This window comes from Cyphomyrmex costatus, unplaced genomic scaffold (genome assembly GCF_001594065.2).
Source record: "Cyphomyrmex costatus isolate MS0001 unplaced genomic scaffold, Ccosl1.0 scaffold14, whole genome shotgun sequence".
NCBI lineage: Eukaryota > Metazoa > Arthropoda > Insecta > Hymenoptera > Formicidae > Cyphomyrmex > Cyphomyrmex costatus.
The window spans coordinates 1691602-1719270 of record NW_017275390.1 but is presented as its reverse complement, the minus strand read 5'-3'; the positions used below and the strand labels follow the sequence as shown (position 1 = coordinate 1719270).

Below are 27669 nucleotides of genomic sequence, written 5' to 3'. Positions count from 1 at the left end.
GTCAAATGTAAAAAAACTGAAAAATATACGAAAGAAAGAACGGTATGTCTATTTATTAGGGAGGAAACTTCCGGCATCCTGAATATAACACGCATATTTTTTTTGCTATTATAATTCATTAATATGAAGAAAACGCAGAATTCTCAGCGATCCCTTTTATTTGTCAAAAGAAGAGCGTATCAAAATATTCATGAGTATCATCTTCTTCTGCACAATAGCTGAGATCAATTTATTTTGCCACTATTAAAAATTTTCTGTCTCTTCGCTGAGATAAGATAATTTTCCAAAATCTAAAAATATAATCAATTAGTATAAAACGCTTATCAAGAGTTAACTGCACTATCGATGTAACGTAGGACGTAATTCATAATCTAATCTTATTAGTCATTTACAATCATGAGACACTGCACATTCATTTCAATGGTCAAGTAGAGGTCACCTTGCCAGTCTTATCATTGCTAGACTTAAAATTTTGTATTTAAAGATTCCCACTGAAGCTAATCGGCATATTAGCCTACTTTCTATTTTTAAACAAAAGAAAATTTTTCAAATTCTTCGTTTCAATTAAAAGCCACAATTTTTATATTTATACATATATTTTATATTTAAATTTTAGCGTCATTCTTTTTTTTTTGCTTTTAAATAACGATCTAGATTTCATTTGTATTGCCATGCTTTTTTTTAATTGTCACGTACTGTGTTAGCATAATCAGCACAATGACAAGAATATCAAAGTTGTGTGAAAAGAGTATAAAGTACAAAGATAAAACATAAAAATGTTAAAACAAAGTTCGTCTTCCTAATACATCATACACCTACTTTATTTTTTATTTATTCATACACTATTTTGTTTCTTATTTTTTATCCCTTATTAATTTAATTGTTTACTAACTTTGTAACATAAAGAATATAAAATGCGACAAGTTTTGCGCTAGTTTCTTTGTCTACTTTGAATTTTCTATTTTTTGCACACTAATTTCAACTGCTTTGTAACAAACTCTCAAATTCTGCTCAAATTCACAGTTAAAGTAAAATAAATAATTCGAATTGTTCACTCGTAATGTTTTGTCGATTAGCGTGATCAATTTTAAAGAAGACCAGTCTTGAGATCGGACTATAAATCGGATCAATCATAGGTTGATGACTGTGTTTTCAAGCGCGTGAGATTTTATTATTCTGCTTTTTTCTTCCTTCTTTGAGCCACTCATTCTTCTGTGCGTTTAGTTCAGTTTCAGTCGAAATCATTTCTTCCTGCATCGCGTTTCTCCGCTGATGTCAAACGACTGCGTTGCACCGCGGAAAAAAGTCCCGCGTAATGACAACCGCTAGCTGAAGATAAATCGTTTTCGAGAATTCCAGTGTGGGAAGATCATCATGGACCTTACTCCAGAAAGTAAAGTAAATGAAGTCGATAACGGTGTTTGCAAGAAAGATGCCTTCAACAATAGCAATGACGTTACATGTATGCAATATCTTTCAAAAATGGCTGCAGTGGACATCGAGTTTAATGACGTGACATATTCAGTACCAATTCCTCGACAAGGTAATCAATTATTTTTTAAGACTGTTATGCAATTCATTTGATTGAAGCATAACCGACATAATTTGCGATACTTTCGTGCCTTATCGCAATTCGACTAATTATCAACAATATTTGTTATTTTACATCGCTTTTTCCACTTGTTTATTTAAATTTTTGCAATCATTTCTTGCATTTTCGAATATGTATGTACAAGTAAAAAATAACTTTAAATCTTTTAACATATGCGTGACTCATTGTTAAAAGTATCGTTCGCTATAGTAAAACGAGATAATAATTGATAGCGTATTCGGCCCGAGCGAGTTTACACCTATCTGGATTGAATTAATGACGTATGCTCTTCTATTAGTAAAACATGTAACGTCAATCCATACTTATTATTAATAAAAAACATTATCCAATCCAAATCGATGCAAACTCGCTCAAGTCGAAAAAAGAATCTTTCTACCTGCTTATTCAAAAATTTTTGATTCTCAAATAAAAATTGCTCGGTCGTTTTAAACGAACGTTTTAAACAAACACAGAGCTGCTCTCCTTTTAGGAGATAAACATAGTTAACACAAAAGTCGTTCTATTTTTATCATTCATTAAATGTCAAGGATAGAACGACTGTGTCTCTTAAAATGAAAGCAATTGGCAAAAAATATGCCTTAAAAATGTCCACGACGACTAACAATGATAACTGGATGACTTAATAAAAAAATGCATGTATAACAATATTTCCATTTTTCATACAATAAATAATTTAAAAGTTATATCGATCACTGCACTTTTATCGAATAGACTGTACAGTTAATATCTCAAATTATTTTATATACTTTAAGCCGGAAACATTTCACAAGTGGAATAGATAACGTTGTAATGATATTTAATATATTTTTCTTGGAAATTTTCAGTAATTAATCACACATCCTAAGATTACTATACGATTTTTATAATTAATTAAAAAAGTTTCATGTTATTTAGTCAGAATATTTTCTTTACACATGCTGTGAAATAGATAATTTCGCAATATAATCTTTTTCTACGAATCCGGGAATTTACTTAATTATTCTTACAATGTCGATTAAAAAAAAGATAAATACAAGATGACGGTTCATTATACAATCTAAAGATCGACACATTGTAAAGCGCGTGTGTTTTACGTAAAAATATTTCATATCACGATGTATACCACATAACAAACGTTTGATTAAAATCAATTGCTATCCTTTGATGCATTTAAAAAAAAAAGCATTTATTGCCAATAAAAGCACATTAATCGTATGAAATGCTGATGCGTGGTTTCCAGATTACACTTAACGGTGTAAATTCTCTTCTATATACACCAAACAGACAATTTGTTCTAATAAAAAAGAATAGTATCTTACAATTTATACTCTACCACAGCAACATTTTCATCAGCATGTAGTATTTTTTATTTTATATGCCAAAATTGTTACGTATCATCTTGTTGTAAAATTTTCTGTGAACTGTAAGAATTTGACATTATATTTCGCAATTTATACTTGTATGAATTTTTGCGTTGATTATTTATATAATTCTTAATGACAAAATGTCACAGTTATTTTAATTCTTTATATTAATGTTTTCGATAATACGATTAACTTTCGATAATCGTGAGAACGATGTCCAATTGAGAAATATATTACGTAGCAAATATTACGCATATCAAACTGCAATTACAAATCGGAGTCTGCTAATTAATTGGAGAATGATAAACTGCAGTACAAAGTACAGCACAACTTTCAATTTGCTATGCAAAAGTGTTACGCTCTATATCAAACAGCATCTCATTTCAGCGATTCATATAAAAACATCAGCGGCTCATTATTTGCAACATTTTAATTATCAATTAAACGTTGACAAGAATTATTACGAAGATAACTCATCGTTTTCTCTATGGTTTTTTGGTGACCCGACCGATTAAAATATATGTCAAGCCGCATAAAACAGATCTCTCAGTGTAAACGTAGTCAATATTACATTTTTAAAAAAGTAATTTCTTAAAGAATATCAACTTAAAATTTTCTGTCGTAAGTTTAAATTATAATAGGTAATAATATTAAAAAATCATTCTGCCTGCAAATAAACAGATATTTGAAAATTTTTAATTTTTTTAAATTTTGTGTTATATTCTATGAATTTGCTGAGAGAGATCGATGTTAAATTTATTCGAATATTTTCCTTTTTCAAAAAATAAAATTATTCATAAAGTTCTTGATCAATGTTATAATTTAAAAAACCAGAAAGTTTGCCACGTTTAATTATAATTTTAAAGGTCGCCAGAATAAAAGTCATTTCAATACAAACGCTGACTGACGAACAAACAAGAACCTTGATGAAAATGAAATAGAGAATCATAATTTACATTGTTAATGTATTTCGGGTCAAGTATCGTAATAAAGAATACGTATTACTTACTTACATCATGACAATGCGCGATTTCTCTCAAATAGTAAACTTTGTAAGTCTTACAAAAAGTATGCAAATAATGAGATGTAAAATAGTCTGTACACAAAGATATAAAGTATAAAAAAGTTGACGTACAGATAGGACATACTTCGTTTTATTTTTTAATTTTGTATAAAAATGTTAGCAAATATTTTCGCTAAAGTGTGTTAACGCTATATCTATACACTTTGTTATAGACTATACATGTGACATCTTTGCAAATGCAATTTTAAGAGTAACGTTACCTTGAACTTTGGTTTTACGAATATTTATGTCTCATCAGATATCATCTCATCAGAAATGCTTTAAATCATAGTCAAGTTAATTGCAATATTTTTACATTCATACTTTTGTGCGATATTTTATACGATATCGTCACAAATGCAAATCGGATTTACATGTCCTAATATAAGTGACCGTAAGTTTTATCTGAGGTTTTATTAGAGCTCATAAAAATTTAATGACAGTTCAAGGTAGTGACCAACCGAATTTATAATTTAGTATTAATTTAATATCAAATTAAATTTATTTATCCAGTATTGATACTGATAAGAATTTAAATTATTTTTATGATGTTTACATTGTACAAAATTATTTTTAAACATATGGTCGATACAAAAAGATACTTCTTTCGGTAGTAAAAAAACATTATTTAAATCACATGTAATTTATCCTTACGCAAAAAAGGAAAATTACCTCGAGATATTTCTAATTCTGAATCATTAAGTATCTGAATCTGCTGATCATATCATCATGTTCATAAAAGTTAATTGGCCAAAAAAGATTAGCTTAAACAAACAATTGTATCAATCGAATTTTTTTAAAAATAATGTAATTAAATTTAGTTCACAAAAATAAAAAATTAAAAAAAAAACAGATTTAAAAAGGAAAAAAGATAATAAAACATATCTAATAACAAGATATTTTTTCTACATATATAATATTCTTATATTATAATCCATTCCACACACCACCCACACTACCCACAAATAACTATTTAATTAAACTAATTGCCTTTCAACCTAAAATCTGTCTCCTCTCTTTATTTCGCTTGGTCGTTTTGTTGAATCATATTATTTAGAAACTAATTGAATCTTACATCTTTTTAGTTTTGTTTTACAGAGTCTTCCATTAAGATATATTTATTCTAATCCAAAGTACAGATTGTGCAATTAAACATAAACTTTCCTTATAAATGGTCATTCTTTTGAGGAAATTTTTTATCACGTTTTCGCACAATTGCGGCCCAATTTCGCCAACAGTTCGAATATTGTCTTTAAGCGACTGAATCGTTTGTATATGTGGAGCATTTGTATAAATCTTATCCTTCACATAACTCCAAAAGAAAAAATCCGTTGCCCAAGCAAATATCGATCCATTATTATTAACTGCATAGTTTTTACTCGACAACTGTCGAATATGACAACTCCAGCCATAATAAAAAAAGTACAAAATGTGACGAATTTAAAATGAAACCTCTTAATGAAAGATCCTGTACATACATTATACAATCAGTTTATTTAAGATATTTTTTTTCCTTTTAATCTACGTTCTGTCTACCTTGCGACACTAAATTGTCATGTTTTCTTCCACGGCAGCTGTATCGGTGTCTTATCGTTTACGTGTATATCTGTTTTAATTTTCTTCATATTCTTTGCAATTATCTTGTAGTAAATACGCATTAAAGTTGTTTTTATTATTATAAAGAAGCCTGTAATTTTAAGAAATATATATTCCAGAAATGCCGAGTAATCAATTACACAGATTTATGTTGAGATTCAATTCGAAGGGGGAGGCGATTAAAATCGAAATACGTATTGCTACGTTATTTCACCACACAGTACAATATTTCGCTCGATCAAGCAGAAAATTATAAATTTTCATTTGTTTCCAATTCAACTCTTGCTCTCAACAGTTGTTCCTCTTGTCGAAGGTTCCACTACCTCAGAAAGTATAGTTTCAAGATAGCTTCTTTTTTTTCGTTTATTGGGGTGAGTTACCATTTTGTTCTTTTTTTGTTTCGTCTATCTAGTCTTCATTGAGATTACTGAAATATCATTATTAACAAATTTATCCACTTCAAATCTGTCAATTTGTTGATAACTCAATCCTGACACACCGAGAATAAACACGCATGTCTAATTTATTTTTGCTAAAGAAGACTCCACAGAGAGTCGAAATGTATAATATGTCTGTTCAACATCGCTAACTACAGAATAAAAGAGAAAAATCATTTTTACTTTATTAATTTGCGTGCTGTGAACCACGCTACACTCTCATTCACCTTATTGGTACTTTATACATTTGATTTTAATCTCTCATATAATAGTACGTTTGGATTGATCAGAAAGCAAAGTTGCTACCTAAGCATTTTACCGCCCCTTTTTCACGATGCTGATTGATTCTTTCATTATACCCTGCATTTACCGCTACACTGCACGTACATGGTTACACGTGCGGTATAATTTATATCACACAACATAACGTGAGCATCTGCAGGCAACGAAGCGTATAACGGCAGAGCTTACGCGTAAAGTAACTTGATTTGAGCGTGTATTTCAATGATAATAAATCAAAACTATCGTTTTGCATCGACAATTTTCTGAAAGACGAGATACATTTTAAAGCAATTATCTTTGTTTTGACACTGAATTAGACGTCACGTGTGAACAATCGTTAACGATACAACTGACAAGAAAATCATTTCACATAGAATTGAGAACCGAATATGTTATTTTAATAGGAAAGTATATTGATAAGCACAGTTGTGTTTGTAGCAGTCTTTTAACGTATATGGAAAAATGATTTTGCTGAAGCATTAAAAAATTTAATTAGATATAGATCTGAAAATAATTTTGATGGCTCATCAAAATAGCTACGTACAAATTTCAAGTATGATCAACAATGCTACAAAAATTTTTGACATTCTAACAATTAGTTTGGATGTTCTTTAAAATTATTTTGATAGTCTAACAAAATTATTTTTTCAGATCTATATCTAGCTAAATTTTTAGATGCTTCAGCAAAATCGTTCTTTCAATATAGGAACCGCAAGGAATCTTTCCTTTATACTATAAAAGTCACGTTTATATATCACGAAGTCGGATGTAGGCGGGTTCGTGAAAATGTTGCGAACTTATGCATATATCTTCCTTCTGCAAGAAATTTACGCATAAGTTCCAACGTGGTGAAACGTCGTGAAATTTCTCGCGGTCTGCAACGAAGATCCATAATGCGATTATAATTTGCAACATCTTGCTTTCTATGCGGGCGTAATAGCGACGTTTCTCTCACTGATATGTTAACCTTCACTTGATCTACTGTTAAATTTAGAAATTAAAAATCTCCAAATTTGCTTCTTAAACCGTTTGTTTATCACGTGGATTGAAATTTCATTATCGTTCAATCATTGATTGTGATTATGAAAAACTATTTAAGAATAGTAATACCAAAGTAACTAGAAAATTAAAGAAAAACAATATGTTATTAAAAAATGAATAAATTATAATTATACTAAGCATAGTTATATTAATTATTTGTAATACATAAATGACAGAATAGAAGAAAAATAATAAATGTTGGAGAAAAGAAAAGAAAAGATGAATGGTTCAAGAAGTTCAATTAAAAAAATAGGCTGTGTATATAGGATATCATTATAAGTCTGTTCTTTTAAACTAAACTTCTTACATGAATCATCTTTCCTCTTTTTCTTTCTATATTGGAGAAAAAAGTTTAGTTAGAAATAACAGGCTTTATGACACAGGCAGTAATTTAAAAAAATGTTTGTCTACCATACCAATGGAATTTAATTATTTTATTGTTAAAATTAAATTAATTAATTATCTTATTATATGAAGCTTATACATATATGAAGTAAACGAGAAAAAATTGGATCTCTTCAAAGCTCCTTGAACTAATTAGCACTTATTCATAATTTTATACCACTCAGAGTTACAAAGATATAATTCTCGTCTGCTTATTATTAAGCATGTAGGAATTTTTTTTTTTAAATACAAGAACTAACAAACTCTAATTCATTTATGCTAACTGTTATGAAATGTAAGAAATAATTGATTGCATCAGGAAAGATGCAATAGGCATATTTTAACGTGAGTATTTGATATATATTATTTATAGGAGTTCTTTTAAATGCAGACAGATTACATTGTGCATTAAGTTCATGGTCTTACTTGTTATTGATATTATTGGAATGACTGATAAGAAATACGCAGTAAGAACACAATTTAACTTACGTGCATTTCTCAAGTGTCATCCTCTTATCTTTCTTTTATACAAGTGTATATAGTATATACTTGCATTTGTATGAAAAAAACCTAATGATTTAATCACGGGAAAATGAGGAAGACGCATTAACGATCTTGTAGAGCGCGATAATTCATAATCACTAGATATAAAAAAATAAAATATACGGCTATACATAAAAATGTTTTACTTGAGTTATTCTAAATTAATAATTTGCTCTTCTACTGCCGGCATTTAAGTAATTCGTTTCACTTATGACATTTTATATTTGCCGTTCTATTAAATAGTTGAAATAACGCGCTCATTATTGCCGTTTTGTACACGTGAATTTTCTCAATGCGGAAAACTCCGAGTTTCTCCCCGAGGAGCTACAGGAACAGTAAACGTAGCTATATTATGTATCAGCTGACCGTGAATCATATAAATTACGCATGGTTTTTATACAAGACGGCTATTCTTCTTTCGTTGTCGCGGGCTGTCGCATTTAACGACATTACATTAGCATCCATTTGTCATTCTCTCGCCGCCGTAGCCCTTGAGGAAAAAGGAACTACCGCAGCTCGTGTATTCCCATCGCTTCAGTGCGTCTTAACACGCTGTGCGAAAACGTGAGTCACGCTTCAATCGTTAGCCATTGCAGAATCACAAAGAAGGTTTCTTGACCTGAGACTGCCGATTCATGCATCGTCAAACGTAACTGAAGCGATGCGCACCGAGATCATGCAAAATATATATAATACCTTCAGACGTGTGTTCCGCGTTATTGCACTGTACTTTAAAGATATTCTCCCTCGAAATGTTTCTCATTTTTTGCTCGTATTTATCTTTTTTCTATAATTAGGATATGTTCGATGTAATCTCTAGCGAACATTTCCACACGTGACACAAGTTGTGGTATGCATCGTGATGTGATGAAAGGAAGCAATCTCGTATACAGCACATTAATGTTAAATAATATCTCAGAAATGCGAACGTTGCATCAACACTGCAAAATATAGATTCAGTGTTGAAAAACATTCCACGTTGCAACGTTTCTCAGTTTTCACGTGTCTCAGCAACGTTCGCATAGAATATAGAATAATATATAGAACGTTCTTTCAACGTTCTATATTATAATGAAATGATTTGCCATTGCATAACAAACAATATAGGAAGATCAATATATACAGATTCAACGGAAAGACATTCAACATATGGTGCTTTCCAGCAAGAGATGTGTAGCACAGTGATCATCTTTGGTAAACAACAAAGATATTATGATTCACTGACAAAACATGTGTCATCTGTGTCTCTTGCTGGAGAGCATCCCTAATAAGTTTCAGCAAAGTTCTTTCAACATTCTGTATACTGTATGAAAATAGATTCGTTTTTTTATAATAATAGTGTATTTAAAATGAAGTAAAAATGTATTTAGAATTGAGATAAAAAATTGAGATAAAAAGTTTTAATGCAGTTCAGTGCGGCCACAAAAACAGATCTAATAATGTAATCGATTCGATTCATTTGTGCACATGCCATACAATTAGTGCGAAACAGATAGCAATATTCATGAATCATTCACACAATTGTGTAAGTTATAATTATATGTACGTATATAGGAACATATTTTCATAAAAAAATCGAAACTTACATTATACAGATTAATAGAGAATAGAAGAGTTACTTTTACAGTTACTTTTACTTTTTATAACAATGTAGTAACAATAATTTTAGCCTCTTAAGCGTTTAGTTATCATTACAATCATAAAAAATTGCTACATTGTTACCACATTGTTATAAAAAGTAACTGTAAAAGTAACTCTTCTATTCCCTACATATATCATTTTATGAATTGAATTATAACCGGCGCATTTTTTTTTTCGCCAAGAGAAGGCACTGCAAACGGAAATTATTTTTCCATCATTCCATTCGGTAAAAAAAAGACTAATACACAAACAAGTGATATAGTTATATAAATTGATTTTCCTTCGTATATTATTGAGCATTCATTTTTTTACAGTAGTCACTTAATTCTATGTGTCTATAAATACATACAGGAGCTACGTAACTTGTTTTTAATAACGATGACTACCGAAGTCTTACATATGCATTAATTGATGAAAACACATATCTATGTATTAAAATTATGAAACAGAAAAAAAGACTTGGATTTTTAAAGTATTCTTTTCTTCTTTGCAAAGAATGAATGATGTTAATGCGGAATTTACTGTGGTTTACGTAGATTATGGCCGGATAGGTATTCTTCCTCGCGTGAAAACTTGCTTAATGAGATTAAAAGATTAGATTAAAAGATTTGTGTTGATACTTCATTGTAAAAATAATGCATGTTATCGAACAATTTACAATACATAATGCATTTTATGGTAATTCATGGTAGACAGATATACATATAATATATGATACAATATTCAATAGCATAATAGATGTCTTACTTAAGGGGTAAAGCCACTCTATAGAGAAAGAAAATTAATTAACATTATGAATTTTTTTTTTTCGGAAATGTAATGAAAGAAATAAAAAAATGTATTTTAGGTCTTTGTTGTACATATATTAAAGTGTAAAAAAAAATTGTTTATAGTAATTTTGTTACAAAATGGCGGCGCTACAGCTCTGAAATGATAATGTCTTCTCATGGACAATTCTGTGTCGGAACGAAATCCGGCAATTTTTGACCTAAAACAAAATACCAAAAATTTTTTAAATCTACATTGCAAAAACTAGAGAAAGACATACGGAAATTGCAATATATCGTTTTTTGAAAAAATGGTACGAATTTGAAGTAAATGTTAAATTTAAATGATAAAAAATAGATGAAAAATTGTTTATATAAAAACAAGTATGCAACATAAAAAAAATCCGTCTTTTTCTAGAGAATGCAATTTTGAAGCTATAGTTAAAATTTCAAGTACATCGGTCAAGATTTGTGAGAGTCATGTTTCCGGCCAACTTGAAAAAAGTAATTTCGAGAAAAATGCATTTAAAGTTTTATGTCACAATCAGCGATAGAAATGTTTACCTTTAATCTGCGAAAACCTCCATTATACAATATGCCTTCCTCGTTGATTTTCTTTTCTTACTGATTCTTCTTGACTGATTTTAGAGACGATCGAATCGCACGTAATTAATTCCTTTATTATTTTGAGAAGGACCCCTTCGTAAAAGCTACAAATCTTACCGAAAAGTACGACGCTTTAAACTTCCAAAATTAACTTAAGAATTTTTTTTCACTATAAGACCTTTTGTATCTTATTTCTAAGATCTTAAAGTATCATTTAAGCAAAAAAAATTTTTTTTGAAAATTCTAGAGTGGCTTTACCTCTTAATTATACACAAGATTGAGGGGGGTTAACCACTTAATGTAATCGTGTGGAATAGAGTTCTTAAAATCTTTATAAAATTCATATGAAATCTCTATGTATAATTCGATAATTACATATACAACTACAAGGAATAATTGTATAATATCAGATATAATGTTTATTTTACTAAATAATAGTGAAGAAAATTATTTGTTATCAAATGAAATCGTATGAAATCAAATAAAATGATGTAATCTGTGAGACAATATTTAAACTAGTGGTTACGTCCTATGAGGACAACTTCAGTATGTACATTAGGGTGGCACTTAGGACCAAAATTTTTCTTGACGCCCCCCAAATCGACTCCAAAAAATTAAAAAAAAATCACTGAATTTTTGCAGATTTTTATCTTCACTCCTAATGGCCCCCCCAGAGCCCCGTAAATTAACATTGTTTTTACATAAGAAAAAAATTTTTTTCAGTATTTCTACTGGCATTTTTAACGCAGTCGGTCTAAAAATCTACCAAGTGAGATATCTTTTCTTGGATGATTTCCGAGTGCAATGAGCCTAGTCCGAGCAAAAACGATCCATTTCCGGCCGAGTTATTCCACTTTGAACTTTAATAATTTTTCACCCAAAAAATGAGAAGAACCTAAAATCTCTCAATAAAATTACAATAGCTCTGTTAGGATGCATTCTAAAATTATGACCCATTGGATTTCGAATTCCTTATAGTTTTCCGATTAAAATGACCACCTTATAAGTTAAAAACGACAATTTTTAGCTGAGTAGTAGCATTTTTTATGAAGAAATTTTTTTTAGCTAAAATCTGGTAAAGGAAATAAATTTTTAGTTTATTCACTACAACTCGAAAAAAAAAATCCGACGATATTACACCATAGACGAACGTTTTACCCACCTTTTTCCGGTTTGAATTGCCTACTTATTGACCTAAGAAAAAAAAATTCTGACATAGAAGAGGTCGTTCGATTTTTTTTTCTCTTAAACGCATGAAATCTAGAAACAGTCATTTTAATTTATTTTTATCGTTTAAGGCTCGCATATTTCTTTAACTGTAATAATTTTATTTTCTGTACCAGTTTGAGACTTTCTCATGATATTCCGTAAAACGCGAGCTGGATAACTCAATTTTATAAACGAACCTTAAACGATAAAAATAAATTAAAATGACTGTTTCTAGATTTCATGCGTTTAAGAGAAAAAAAAATCGAACGACCTCTTCTATGTCAGAATTTTTTTTTCCTAGGTCAATAAGTATGCAATTCAAACCGGAAAAAGGTGGGTAAAACGTTCGTCTATGGTGTAATATCGTCGGATTTTTTTTTTCGAGTTGTAGTGAATAAACTAAAAATTTATTTCCTTTACCAGATTTTAGCTAAAAAAAATTTCTTCATAAAAAATGCTACTACTCAGCTAAAAATTGTCGTTTTTAATTTATAAGGTGGTCATTTTAATCGGAAAACTATAAGGAATTCGAAATTCAATGGTTCATAATTTTAGAATGCATTCTAACAGAGCTATTGTAATTTTATTGAGAGATTTTAGGTTCTTCTCATTTTTTGGGTGAAAAATTATTAAAGTTCAAAGTGGAATAACTCGGCCGGAAATGGATCGTTTTTGCTCGGACTAGGCTCATTGCACTCGGAAATCATCCAAGAAAAGATATCTCACTTGATAGATTTTTAGACCGACTGCGTTAAAAATGCCAGTAGAAATACTGAAAAAAATTTTTTTCTTGTGTAAAAACAATGTTAATTTACGGGGCTCTGGGGGGGCCATTAGGAGTGAAGATAAAAATTTGCAAAAATTCAGTGATTTTTTTTTAATTTTTTGGAGTCGATTTGGGGGGCGTCAAGAAAAATGTTGGTCCTAAGTGCCACCCTAATGTACATATATCGAAAATTTAATTTATCAAAAAATAGATAAGGTAATGCAGAACTCTTAATATTCAAAATACAATAATATATTATAAAGGGCATACAAGAGTCAAAGAATATGCAAAAATATGTTTATTTTAAACTAAATATATAATAATACAATCAAATAATGACATTCTCATACTTCATGTTTCAGCTTTATATTTAAGCCCTCTTCAGGTATAAAAATATTATAACGCTGTAAATTTTAACTTTAAAGTTATGTGTTTGAAAGGGAGTCGATAATTTTTAAGATTAGAGAGAGATGAATGTTTAATCAGAGTCACGGAAATTGCTCGATTTAATTTATCAAATATTATTTACTATGTTTAAGATAAATATATTATACCAATAAAAACTTTATATTGTCTACTACTAAAAAATTATAATTCTGAAACACACATTTATTTCTTATATAAGAAAATTTTTTTTGAACTCTTGAATTTTTGCCGTATATTTCATAGAGAGATGTACAATTTCTGAAAAATTTACAAAATAATTCAGAAATAAGAAATAGTAATAAATAATAGTAAAATAACACGTGTTTGCAAAATTTTATTGAAGAATAAAAATAATAAATAAATGTATATATAAAATAATAGATAATCTTTCGCATATATTGGAAATGTGATAATTACATATTTCATGTAATGCATTTATTGCATTTAATGCACTGAATCCAATTTTCCCGCGCGTTAAAAATATCATGATTCCAAATAAACAGGATATAAAAGACATCAAACTGAACAAAGAATACGAGAACGGAGCACTTGTATTTTATTGTGTTCTTTCTTTTACTTCTTTCTCTATACTTATATATATCACCAAATAATTAAACATTTGCACTCGTTATAGTAATTATTTTATGTAGCTTATGATACATGGTTGCAATATTCACAAGTCGATTTAATTGACAATGGTTTTATTAATATTGGCAGTAAACAATTTAAATCGTAACTAGTAATGTAAAATGAAGGCATACAACAGACCGATTGCGTGTAAGTTACCTTCATTTCTTCTATTTTTTTTTTTTTAATTAATTCTGTCATAAAAATTCTCGCGCGGTGTAAAAATACTGGAATTACTCCATTCATTATAATTATGTGAAACAGCAATCTTGCAATTGTGCAATTTTGCATTATAAAGCTTATTATAAATCAATATAAATAAGAAAAAGGGCACAGAGCCAAAACTGTTTAACGTACGTATAATTTAAAAAATATATAAATGTAAAATTTCAGACGTTTCGACTCCGATCGGGTCATTTTCAATGTATAAATGTAGAATTCAAATATTATATAAATTTAAAAAATACAATAAATATAAACATTCTTCAATTAAAATATAAATAAAATAATACAAAAATTATAAACATTCTTCATCCAACTGTATAATTATGGTATAAATGATGTTGTAAATTGATATCATAAGTATAAAAAAGATCCTTGTCAAAAATAGTAGAAAAAGAATTAAAATATCCATGAATAAAATTCTTCTATGTTATAATAAAATTAAAATTAAAATTAAATAAGATACTCTGCAGCTAAGAGAAAAGAGTGCTGATCTTTGTGATGACAGTTGAAATAAAATTATTTATGAAATAAAAGTATTTTTTAAATTTATATTTGAATTCTCTACATTTATACATTGAAAATGACCCGATCGGAGTCGAAACGTCTGAAATTTTATATTTATATATTTTTTAAATTATACGTACGTTAAACAGATTTGGCTCTGTGCCCTTTTTCTTATTTATATTGTTTTATACATGTTGAGTCTTGTCATTTCTTATTCTTATTATAAATATTTTCTGTCTTATAAAGGTGACTTTATTAATAATAATCAATATCAAATCTTATAGGACCTTAAAATTTTAAATCAATGAAAACCGATGAGAACATGCCGTAACGGTCAAGCTGGATCTTCAGTGTCCCTATATAATTGCGTGTGAATTTATATACTACGTATGTAGTTTTTTTAATTGCTCGCCAAATTTTTCAGACTTGAAACGCAACTCTACTAAACTACCGGAGTAATATTACGAGTTAAATTGACTAACAATTTAATAATTTTTGATGCTCTTTGCGCATCTTAGATCGATCTTAATAATGTTGAAAGACATATTAAAATCTGTAAATAATTAATTTTCAAAAAATATTATCTCGACCGGGAGTCGAACCCGGATTTCGAATCTTGCATTTCGTGCGAGCGTCCTAAGCCTTTAAGATTAGACTACCGAAACAATTAAACAATCTACATACGTAGTATTTAAATTCACACACAATTATATAAAAGCATTCAAGATCCAACTTAACTGCATGTTCTCATCGGTTTTCCTTGGTTTATTAATATTTCAATACCTCATGTTTGCGAAAAAGATATTATATTTTTTACAAAGCAAAATGTATCACTAATTGCAAGTTGTCTAATTATGAAAAATTTCCAGCAGATATTACATCATTTTCTGCGGGTTTTTTTTAAAGATAATGGCACAACAGGAATACCAAGTTCACAATAGTCTTGGAAATGTTAATATTTGCTGATAGAATACACACATTCGGAACGATCATTAGTACAATAATTATATGTATCAATATTCTAATCTTTTCAGTATTTTTCCATCAGTTTAATAAAAATTAAATTTTTATACATAATTTTGACTTTAGTTTTTCACGATTAGAGATAACTGTGACAAGATGTAGATTATGGCTATTTTAATACATTAAAATATTATTAAAATTTTTTATTTTTACACCATGTTTTTATTTTTATACGCGTAATAAGAGTCAAACAGCGGTATTTAGTGCGAATTAATAATTAATATTTTATTAAAATAATACTTATAATAATATTTCAGACGTTTCGGCTTCACTCTGAGCCATCTTCAGTGATCTGAACAATATACCTAATCTTAGAAGTAGTTATCTTCTATGACTGGTTCTAAGATTATATTGTTCAGATCACTGAAGATGGCTCAGAGTGAAGCCGAAACTCTGAAATATTATTATAAGTATTATTTTAATAAAATATTAATTATTAATTCGCACCAAGTACTACTGTTTGACTCTCATTAGCCCGTTTTTATTTGTAATTTGACATTCTCGAGAGTTCTATTTTTATATTATTTTATTTATTTATACGCGTATATCATAATCGTTGTGAAATATTTGCGTGAATCAATATACTAATACAAAATTTGAAAGATTGAAATATTTAATTATATTTGCCATTCTAAACGAGTAACATCAAAATAACAGTTCAGTTATGTGAAAATTCTGTGAAATTTAAGTGTACACAACTAATTTTATATAAAATCATAAAAACGTAAGTCGTGAGCATTATCAAAATACATTATAGCGAATGTGATATACATACATCCAGGGAATGGAAGTAACTCGTTACTTGTAACGAAGTTACAGTTACAAGTTACTTTTTTGGTAACTTTACTGGTAACTGCGTTACTTTCTTTTTTTGGTAACTGTAACGGTAACGAGTTACATTTTTTGGGTAACGGTAACGAAATTTACAGTTACTTTTGTCGTTACTTTGCACACGATTGAACACGGTTCGATTGGATACATGCTATTTACAGCGCTTATCAATAAGACTTGAAAGCCCTTAGACATTCGGCCGTATGATTCAGTAATTATTTTACACTTCTATCTTCTATGTAATACATAGGACATACAAATATTTCAGTTTGCTGCATATTTTACAGGTTTTAGAATTACAAAATTGTGTTTAAAAAAAATTAAAAAATAAATTAAATAATAGTAAAATGAGAATGGCTACGAACCCAACAGTTTAAAAGACGATGACAATAAGTGTGGAAACGTCGTTTGTTTTTATCTTGTTTTATCCATGTTATTGTTCTAATATATATTTATACATTTAATTACATTGTCATCGTCGTTCTTATCGGAAATAAACTGTTTCATTTTTGGCTCGTAACCCTTCTCATTTTACTTTTATTTAATTTATTATTTGAGCCATTCTACATTGTTTTTTTTTTTTTAATAAAACTATATATATATTTGTCAGTATTACATATAAAAAAAATGCAAAAGTACATTTTTAAATTGATTTTAAAAAAGTAACGGAAAAGTAACGAAAAGTTATTTTTCAAGTAACGGTAACTGTAACGAGTTACTTTTAAAAAGCGATAACTGTAACTGTAACTAGTTACATTTTTTACTCGGTAACGAGTAACTGTAACTAGTTACTTTTAAAAAGTAACTTTCCATTCCCTGCATACATCTTATATAAAGTATTAGCAATGACGCATAGTTTCATCATCTATAAATCACCTACAATCTTACTAATGAACTCTACAGCAGGCAATTAACTTTGTAGTCGATACTACTAAGATAGTTTCATTGTTTCTAAAGTAATCATACTCGTTCTTCATCCGGCAACATGACATATCTCTTATGTCAATTAATATCTCCGATACTTTAATCGTAAAAAATGTTACTGTCATTCAGGCGTAAAATGCCACTTGACTTTCTGTGAATTTACAGAACCAAAGACGATTCTAAAAGGACTCAACGGGCAATTCAAGTCAGGCGAGCTGACAGCGATTCTAGGTCCTTCCGGTGCTGGAAAATCGACATTACTCGACATTCTTGCTGGATACAGGTTATTATTTAAATAATTGTGAATTCTAATGATCATTTAAATGTCAAATTAAATTGATCAACCTTCTTATTTTGCTTGTGTTATTATAGCCATTGCAGGTCAATTAAATCTGGAAAAAAACCAGAAATTAGTTTCTAAGACTGCATGATGTTTTAATTAACTTATTCCGTAGGTAGTTATATAAGATGATCTTTTGAAAAATATCAGCGTAACTGAAAAAATAATGAGAGTATGTAACTTATGATTATAAGTCTTTGCGTAATGCAAAAATATCAATATAAATAAAAAAAAAAAAATTAGTTAATAATTCGTAATTTGTAATCTCGGTGATCATTCAACGAACATGATTTAATTGTTATAAAAACATTGTAATATTATTTCTACTTCGAGATTCTATCTCGATTTGACACAACATTTTTGATCAGATTTGATATTTATATCAGTATATACATGCAAGATTCTGTCTATGTCAAACATTTAACGTCAACTATGTAAAACTTTGCAACAGTCGCTGACCTCGGAATCGACCTACAGGTCGGAATAATTAATGATATTAAAATTAATGTAATACGTTATGTTAAACTACATCCTATAAAAGTAGCAAGCGATAAAAAAAACTTTTCAACGCGTCTTAAAAATGCGGTTTTTTCCTTTTTTTTTTCTATTATACATACAGAAAGTGAAATGAAATTTCTGCGTTACAGATGTACTGGCATAGGTGGCTCGATAAATATTAATGGACAATTACGAAACATGCATGAGTTCAAGAAGATTACGTGTTACATCATGCAAAACGATCTTACACAACCGAATCTCACGGTTTTTGAGGCAATGTCATTTGCCGCCGACTTAAAGCTCGGTAGAAGAAAATCGAAATCTGAAAAACGCGCTGCTGTAAGTAGACATTTTAGTCTTCTACTACGACAACATCTTAACTGCGTATACCGGAAGATGAATTAAAATGATGTAAGAGCGAAGAGTTTTAAATCACAAAGAATTAAGAAAATTAATGTAATGCGTGAAATTACATCTTATTGTAAAGCAGGAAGCGGCAAGCGATAAAAAGTTTTCCGGCGCGCCATAAAAACACGTAATTTTTTCTTTTTCTGTACAGTAATAAAATAATTTAAAATTTGAAGACTAAAAATACATAACAAAATTGTACTTCACAAAATAAACGACGTATCAATCAATTTTTCAGAAACGAACTCTAGATTTGTTTAAAAATCTGTCGATTAAATGTTTATCAACAATTCAATTAAATATAACACTCAATTGAATTAATAAAAATCTATGATAATTGAGTTGAGATTAAATTAAATTCTGTCAGTTCTCTTTTTTTTGCAAATCAAGTCGTGCTTAATCACGTACATAATCACATTCCTCTCTTATTTTTCTACGAGAAAAAACTTTTACTTCCACATGATTTAGAATTATTCATAATCTAGTTTCAATAATTCGTTTAACAAACTTATCTTATTGTTAGATATATCGTAAGAACTTTTTTTATTGGAGAAAAATGTGTTAGTATAATGTTATTAAACGTAACTATTATTAAATGTTTTTTATCTCGTAAAAAATTTAAATATATAATTACGATTAAAAAAGGAAGAAAATCAAATATTTTCCACAAATTAAATTTCTTTTTGCCTTTATGAGTAAAATTACGTCCGATTACTTTAAATTACTTGAAATTTATCATGCAAGATCGAGTAGCCACCAAATAAAATTCATCTTTTTTATCGCGGGTATCACACGTAAAATAAATCACAAAAATACATTTCGCAGAACTTAACAATTGATTTCAGATAGATGAGATCTTAAGCACACTTAGATTAACCAGAACGCGAGATACAGTCACAGATAGACTCTCCGGCGGTGAAAGAAAGAGGCTAACAATTGCACTCGAGCTCGTAAATAATCCGCCTGTTATTTTCCTTGATGAACCGACCACGTAAGTATATTAATCGCGCTGATAAAAAAAAATTTATTATCTTAATCTTTTTAATTAAATATACTGCAATTTCATTATTTCTATAACTCATAAAAGAAATCATTATACGCCATAATATAATATAGAATATAACTAAAATAAAGTAATAGACTTCGGGGCTAAGCTTTTGACACCAAAACGTAAAAAAAAGTTCATATAAATATATATCCGCAAATCCACTGTTACTGAAATATAAAATGTTTAAGTATCTAAGTGTACTATTAACATTTAATAATAATTTTGTATGAAATATACTAAGTAATAGTGATAATTATTAATATATATAATATATATAATTAAATTAATATAAATAATTAATATATATAATTAAATCTTAATAATGTATATATATAATTAAATCTTAATAATGTTAAAGCGTTTTATATTGGGCTCTCAATGTATTCAAAGAAAAACAAATAAAAACTAATCTTGAGAGATCTTGAGACATATTGATAACAATAATTCGTTATGAAATAAAAATTAAAATTAAATACTGCATAAGTAGATACAAGATTGTTTATCATATATCCCGAATACATTACTTTTCTCTCTGGCATAACATTTAAAAAAATTTGTGCATCAATAAAAAATTAATAAAAGCTAAAAAGCTATATTAAAAATCACAAATATTATTATTATACAATAAATTTTAGAAATAAAATTTATTCTCTTCCTCGTGTGTAGTTACAACATGCTAGATGACAAAACAAAATGCATAAATAAACGGACACTTGCGTAAAAAAAAATACTTAACAACAAAAACATGCGATAAATCAAACATTTGCTCGCAATAAATGTTTTAACGCGCATCTCTTCCGAACTTTATGATCGCAGATATTAATTATGCGCTTTTAGCGATGTTTTTATGAGACTCGCGGAAGTGCCGTTAGCCTTCACTCGCGAGACTATCTTCGTGTCGTAAAAGGAGATTTTCTTTCCAGCGGACTGGACGAGCTCTCCTCTTCCCAGTGTATCGATGTTCTCCAGAGGCTGGCGCGTTTCGGGCGGACCGTTATATGCTCGGTGCACACGCCCAGCGCGAGCACATTTCAGAAATTCGATCACATTTACGTTGTCACCAACGGACAATGTGCTTATAGAGGTGCCACGAGCAATGTATTGCCGTTCTTACAAAACATAGGCCTAGAATGCCCGAAACATTACAACCCAGCGGACTTCCGTGAGTTATATGCATAGACTCATATACGGAAATCTAATATCATCTGTGTAATCATGTTTATCACTTCGCAAATCAACGCGCGTGAGATAGCGGTAGACATCTAAAAGATGAAAATGTAGCCATCGGCTATTTTAAATTACTGCTAAGATTATTACTATTCATAATGCAATTTCCATCAGAGTAATTGCACTACTCATTAAGTAATATAGGCTAAAAAAATATATGTTACGTTATAAGATAAAAAGTTATAAAATCTCTTTTTATAAATACTATAATTTAATTAAAAAAGAATAAAAAATTAATTAATACAATATTTATACGTGTAATTTGATTTCAATCAAAAACAATTTTTATATACTGAAAAAAAATGCTTGGTACTTGTTCTAAGTAGATTGCGTAGAACTTTGAAATATCTTTTACAAATAATGCTAAGAATTACAAGAATTAAGAATTGATATATAATTTTTAAGAATTAGGAATTAATTTTATATTAAGAATTTCAAATGCCATAAAAAATAATTGCATTAACAAAATTATATAAACATTATTTTTACATAATATATATTTATTTCAGCAATAAACATTATCGTTAATAATATATTATTTTATTTTTAAAAATTAATTAAATACTTATACATAATTCAATTTTGATAAGAAAATTATTACGTTAACAAAATTACATAAATTGACGTTGAATATTCATTTCAGTAATAGAAATCTCGACGGGTGATTATGGTCTTGATTTGGTCGAACTGATGGTGACATACGTCAACATGAAACTACCGTTACTTCCCATTTTTCGATCAAAGAGCGAGTTTGAGTTCGATAAAAAAAACCCAAAAACCTCGTGGATTGATCAATTCGGCACGTTAGTGAAGAGAATGGCGATGCAGATTTATCGAAATAGAGTAAGCTCGATGTATTTTATATTCTTAGATAGTCAAAAGTCTGTCAAAATTTTACAAAGGGTCTGCTATAAATCTTGTCGGTAGGAATATTAATAGAAATTGAAAAGTATCCGCTGCCAGATTCTCGTAATCGAGCAGAATGTACTATTTCATATCCACATTTGAATGATATATCTGTTTAGATGGCCATTTCGTAATTTATTAAAATAACAGGTTCTGCTCGGCAATTAATTGTCAAATTATGTAGAGAATCGACGCTACTAACAAAACATGTTTAATATGAATATATTTGATGCCAAGATAATTATTTACTTTAGGGGACCCAGTTCCGATGACCTTGACCTTGACATGTGTTGTCAAGGTCATGATTCTGAGCAACTTTGTCTTAACAACTAGATGGCGGTCTATTATAGTTTTTGAGATATTCAAACTCAATAGTCTGGACTATTATATACTATTAATAGTTAATACTATGCGTATTCAATAGTCCTGACTATTCTTTTTAACAGTTATAGGTTCCGCCCCCCTCTACTACTGTTAAAAATAACTTCAACGTTTAATATCTGAAAAACTATAACAGACCGCCACGTAGTTGTTAAGGTAAAGTTGCTCAGAATCATGACCTTGACAACATATGTCAAGATCAAGGTCATCGGAGCTGAGTCCCTTAAAGTAAATAATTACTACGTTAAGAATTAAAATAAAGTCATTTTGATTTTTTGTTTTAATTATTGTGTGTTTGTTGGCCTACGTACTAGCATATTATTTACTACATTATCCTACGATACTATCATTTTGCTTACTAGAATCAGTAGCCAAATGATTTATATCACTTCAAACGTAAGAAATTATTATACTTAAAGAAAATATGTAGATGTTCGCTAAGACAGCTAATAAAATTTTAGTTATTTGATTAGATCTCTTTCAAAACGAATTGCACACAAAACTGACCAGAGATGTCTCTGTATGTTTACAGAATTACATGTACCTGAAGATATCGTTACACATCTTCTTAGGGATAGTGATCGGTGGGATGTTTTTTAATATGGGCAACGACGGCTCCAAGGCTCTCTTCAATTTCGGTTTTTGCTTTGCGTGCCTGATAGTTTTTTTGTACATACCTATGCTACCAGTACTGTTGCAATGTAAGAAAAAATTCTTTTCTACACAGAGAAAATTACTAGAAAATTAAAGTGGTGCATATGAAAATAAAAAACAATTTGCTGACTAATTAAAATTTTATCTGTCAATGTCACATTTATCATAAGAAAGCACATTCGTCATACTGTCGAAGTATAAAGACTATGACACACAAAAGAATGTAAGATAGTAAGCCTTAAGCCGATATTCTTAGTCAATATGACTGTCTTAAGTATAATCTTGATGTCATAAACCAAACAGGCGAATCTGTATTATTTTAAGACATTTGTTATAATTAAGGCAGTCTTAAAATAAGAAACGACTATGAATACCAGTCTTAAATAATAAATGAAAGAGCCGATCATAGTAAAAATATAATATAAGCAGTTGATTTGTTTATTGTTTACGTCATACCATTTAAATTTTTTGTGTGATATAAAATTAATATTTATAATACTTATTAATCGCTATAGTTATATTCAAAAATTAAATGTCTTTCTGAATATGCCATTACTTGAAAAAACATTGAAATGATCAAAATGCCATTGTTTTTAAAAAGTTGTTTTTGAAAAATTAACTTAAAATCATATTTTTCCTTGTTATTTATTTTTTCATTACAGTTCCTTCGGAAATTCGGATAATGAAGCGGGAACACTTCAACCGATGGTACGACCTTAGCGCGTATTATTGGGCCTTAACTGTAGTCAATATACCTTTACAGGTTGGTTTACTATAAAATTGTATTCATTTTTTACATAATACTTTTCCATAATATTTCATACAGTAAAGGGATTCGTTTCTTTGATGGCATTATGACCTAAATCAAAAAAGCCTTTTAGCTTTCTCGAGAAAAATTATCCTCATATACATTCTGATTTTCTTGTTTTCATAGTTGCAATTTTTATGGGAAGGATTTAAACTTTTCATTATTATAAATTAAATCGTCAGCTTAATCCAATTTGTTCAGCTATCCAAACGTTTCAAAACTATTTTTATTTCTTTTCCAGACAGGTTTCGCAATTTTATATCTCTCAATGGTTTATTTCATAACGGGACAACCTCTGGAATTGTACAGAAGCTTCATGTTCTTTAGCACTTGCTTCATGTGTGCCTTTATCGCGGAAAGTATAGGATATAACATCGCTAGCGTATTTAATGTCGTGGTACGTTCGAGATTGCATTGTGAAAAGAAAGAAAAAGCTTTTTAAAAAAATCAATAATCTGTGTCTTATCTTTTCAGAATAGTATATTTACCGGACCCGCCTTAACTTGTCCGTTAATGTTAGTCGCGGTACAAGATTTCGGCGATCCGAGACCTCTTCCTCTCTACCGGACGATTCCCATGTACATGAGCTACATTCGGTACGGACTAGAAGCTCTCACAACAGCTATGTACGGCCACGGTAGACAAAGACTATATTGCCCACCAGAGGAAGTTTACTGTCATTTTAGCTCGCCTAAGGAAATCTTGCGAATTATAGGTAGAACACTATTTTTCTTAAAACTCCAAAGTTGTGTAATTGTTCTAATAACTGTTACGCATATCGCACGATTTTTTGCCAGGGAAGAATTACTATTCTATTATTTTTTATAAAAACAATTTGACGACGTTGCAATTTTTACGATTATAATAACTAACTAAACGGTGAGATTGCACTATGATTGGAAAACTCACTTTAAAAATACAATTTAAGAAGAACTCTCCGAAAAACGATTAAATTTAAAAAGATAACGAAAACAACGACGCAGTTGACAAGGGTAATTAAAAATCTTACAACGTATATATTAGTATATGACATGAATTAATTTATTTAATTTGTTTAAACGTTTTGTGGCTCACTTTGGAGTATTCTTCAGCGAATGTTAAATTATTTTCTGTACCTTTTTCTCTCTTCTCAAAGCCAGTCACTTCTGGATTTTCATGTCCAAAGTGTTCTAGCGAGAGAGAGATTTTGACATTTTAATATATAGGTCTACAAGTTTGCTCCCGCCGTTTTTACAGGTATAAAACTATCTACCATATATGAAAACGGCGGGAGCAAACTTGTAGACCTAATAAATAATCATAACCACTTGTGGAGAAAGACTATATCTCATTATTAAACACAATTCCGCAATTTGTATAGACAATTGAAATTTAAACAGGTGATACATACATTCTATTAAATGAAAATAGATATGTTGTACCTTTATCGTCTGTTCTGTTTGATAGTCTTATCTAGACATTCAAGGTGCACAACATGTTTGTTTTCACTTAATAGAATATATGTAATATTATTTATTTAAATTTTAATTGGCTATATAAATTGCGGAATTGTTTGATAATGAGATATAGTCTCTCTCCACAAGTGGTTATAATTATCTATACATTAAAATGTCAAAATCTAGAACACTTTGAACATGGAAATCCGAAAGTGACTAGCTTGAGAAGAGAGAAAAAGGTACAGCACACACAAATAATTTAACATTCGCTGAAGAATACCCCAAAGTGAGCCGAAACGTTCAAATAAGTTAAATAAACTAAAAATTAATAAAGAGAGAAACAGGGCTACGAGCCAATAAATTCATTGAAAAGAATCTTTAATTTATTCTAATATATTGCGAAGAATATCACGTAATTTAGCGTTTCGTCCCGGCTTCCACTACTGGACTCATCAGTAAGGTATTGTAGTGGAAGCATACCTTAGACGCCTGGGAGAGTTATTCAATTGAGATTCTATCATATATGAAGAGATATACGCGTATAACAGCATTTACGAGAATTTCCGAATATCAAATACGAAACGCCAAATTACATGATATTCTTCGCAATATATTTAGAATAAATTAAAGATTTTTTTCAACGAATTTATTGACTCGTAGCCCCTTTATTAGTTTTAAATTTATTGAGCCACATTAAAAACATATTTTAAATAAATTAATTCATTTTATATACTAATATATACGTTGTAAGATTTATATAATAATAAATAAGAAAAAGGACTACGAGCCAAAAAATTCGTTAAATTATAAAATTGTTTGTAAATAAAAATTGTCATTTGGTTAAAATTACGTAGTTTAATTAGAAAAACAGAAACGGACGTTTCAACCTCTGTTAGGTCATTTTCAATGTTACAAAGATCGCAATTCAAAAATTATAGAATTATAAAATTATATAAAAAAATATGAAAAAATATCAAAAATATATATACATAACAATGTGTTATATAATCTCACTCACATAGTTTGAAGTTTCATATATAATTTTTAATTATGCTTGTTAACTGCGTCGCTGCTCTCATTAGCTCTTTTTAGATTCAATCGCTTTGAAAAATAATCTGCACCATTACGCGTTTACTCACTGAAAAAGGTAATTTATAACGAAAAACGAGTAGTTACTCGTTACAAGTAACAATTAAAAAGTAACAGGTTACAAATGACGAGTTAATTTTTTCAAGAATGAGTGACTTTCCCAACTCGTTACAAGTAACGATCGAGTGACTGATGTCACCGTTATACTCATAAAAAAAGTCACCATTGCCAAATCGTTTATGATAACGATAAGAACGTATTAAAACGATAAGAAAAGTAACGACGTTACAAGTAACTAGTTATTTCCTTTCTCTGGTTTTCTGAAAACTTTGTATTTTGTACTAACAATTTTCCGAAAGCTTTGTATCTTGTTAATAATTTATACATGTCTGAAATGTTTAGCAAATTCGTCTGCGTTTCAGGACAAGAAACACCTCCGAATTTCTGGTTCGATCTAGCCGCTCTCTTCGTCATTTTATTTATTTCTAAAGGAATCTTATATTATTTGCTGAGGCAAAGAGTGCAACCAAACAAAACTTTCCAGATGCTTCAGATAATTGGAAAACTCATGAAGAGTAATTTTATGTGATCGTTAGTTATGTGTTTCAGTTTCATTTGTATCGTGACGTGTTGACATTATACGCGTTAAGCCGTAATCACACTATAGACTCCCGACTCTAACTCCCGACATCCGATTTAGAGTCGATCGAATAAAGTGATTTTTATTCTCGAGTCGGCTGCTGCATTGCTGTGATTGGTTGAATTATAGTCGAGAGTCCGAGTCAGTAGTCGGGAGCCTGTAGTGTGATTACGGCTTTACTCGATATTTTTTAAGCAAATAAAATGTATTCTAGAAATAGTATAGATTTAATAGTGTATTTTGAAATTGTATGACGAAAGCACAAAACTGTCGATACAACGATGTGCCGAAGTGATATTAATTATTAATTATAAAAAAAAGAGTTATATATATATATATATATATATCGTCAACACTATAATTTCAATTGCATTTCGCTTCAAA

At 29.4% G+C, this 27669-nt stretch overlaps 1 protein-coding gene across 1 annotated transcript; it reads left to right on the top strand.

Moving 5' to 3' along the window:
* The first annotated feature begins 1297 nt into the window (after nt 1–1297).
* On the top strand, nt 1298–27328 carry LOC108782989 (ATP-binding cassette sub-family G member 1). The gene is made up of 11 exons (XM_018551397.1): nt 1298–1543; nt 18016–18133; nt 18838–19027; nt 19942–20087; nt 21068–21306; nt 22015–22214; nt 23191–23359; nt 23975–24075; nt 24362–24517; nt 24595–24835; nt 27068–27328. The coding sequence occupies exons 1-11, from the start codon at nt 1375–1377 to the stop codon at nt 27232–27234; spliced, it is 1896 nt and encodes a 631-aa protein (XP_018406899.1). The 5' UTR covers nt 1298–1374; the 3' UTR covers nt 27235–27328.
* Nucleotides 27329–27669: the final 341 nt, after the last annotated feature.

What these genes read in the sequence shown, in the direction of transcription:
- LOC108782989 (XM_018551397.1), top strand. Translation starts at nt 1,375, where the DNA reads ATGGACCTTACTCCAGAAAGTAAAGTAAATGAAGTCGATAACGGTGTT. An exon ending in CTAGCGTATTTAATGTCGTG is followed by an intron (nt 24,518 to 24,594) that starts GTACGTTCGAGA and finishes TTATCTTTTCAG; the next exon opens with AATAGTATATTTACCGGACC. An exon ending in GGAAATCTTGCGAATTATAG is followed by an intron (nt 24,836 to 27,067) that starts GTAGAACACTAT and finishes TCTGCGTTTCAG; the next exon opens with GACAAGAAACACCTCCGAAT.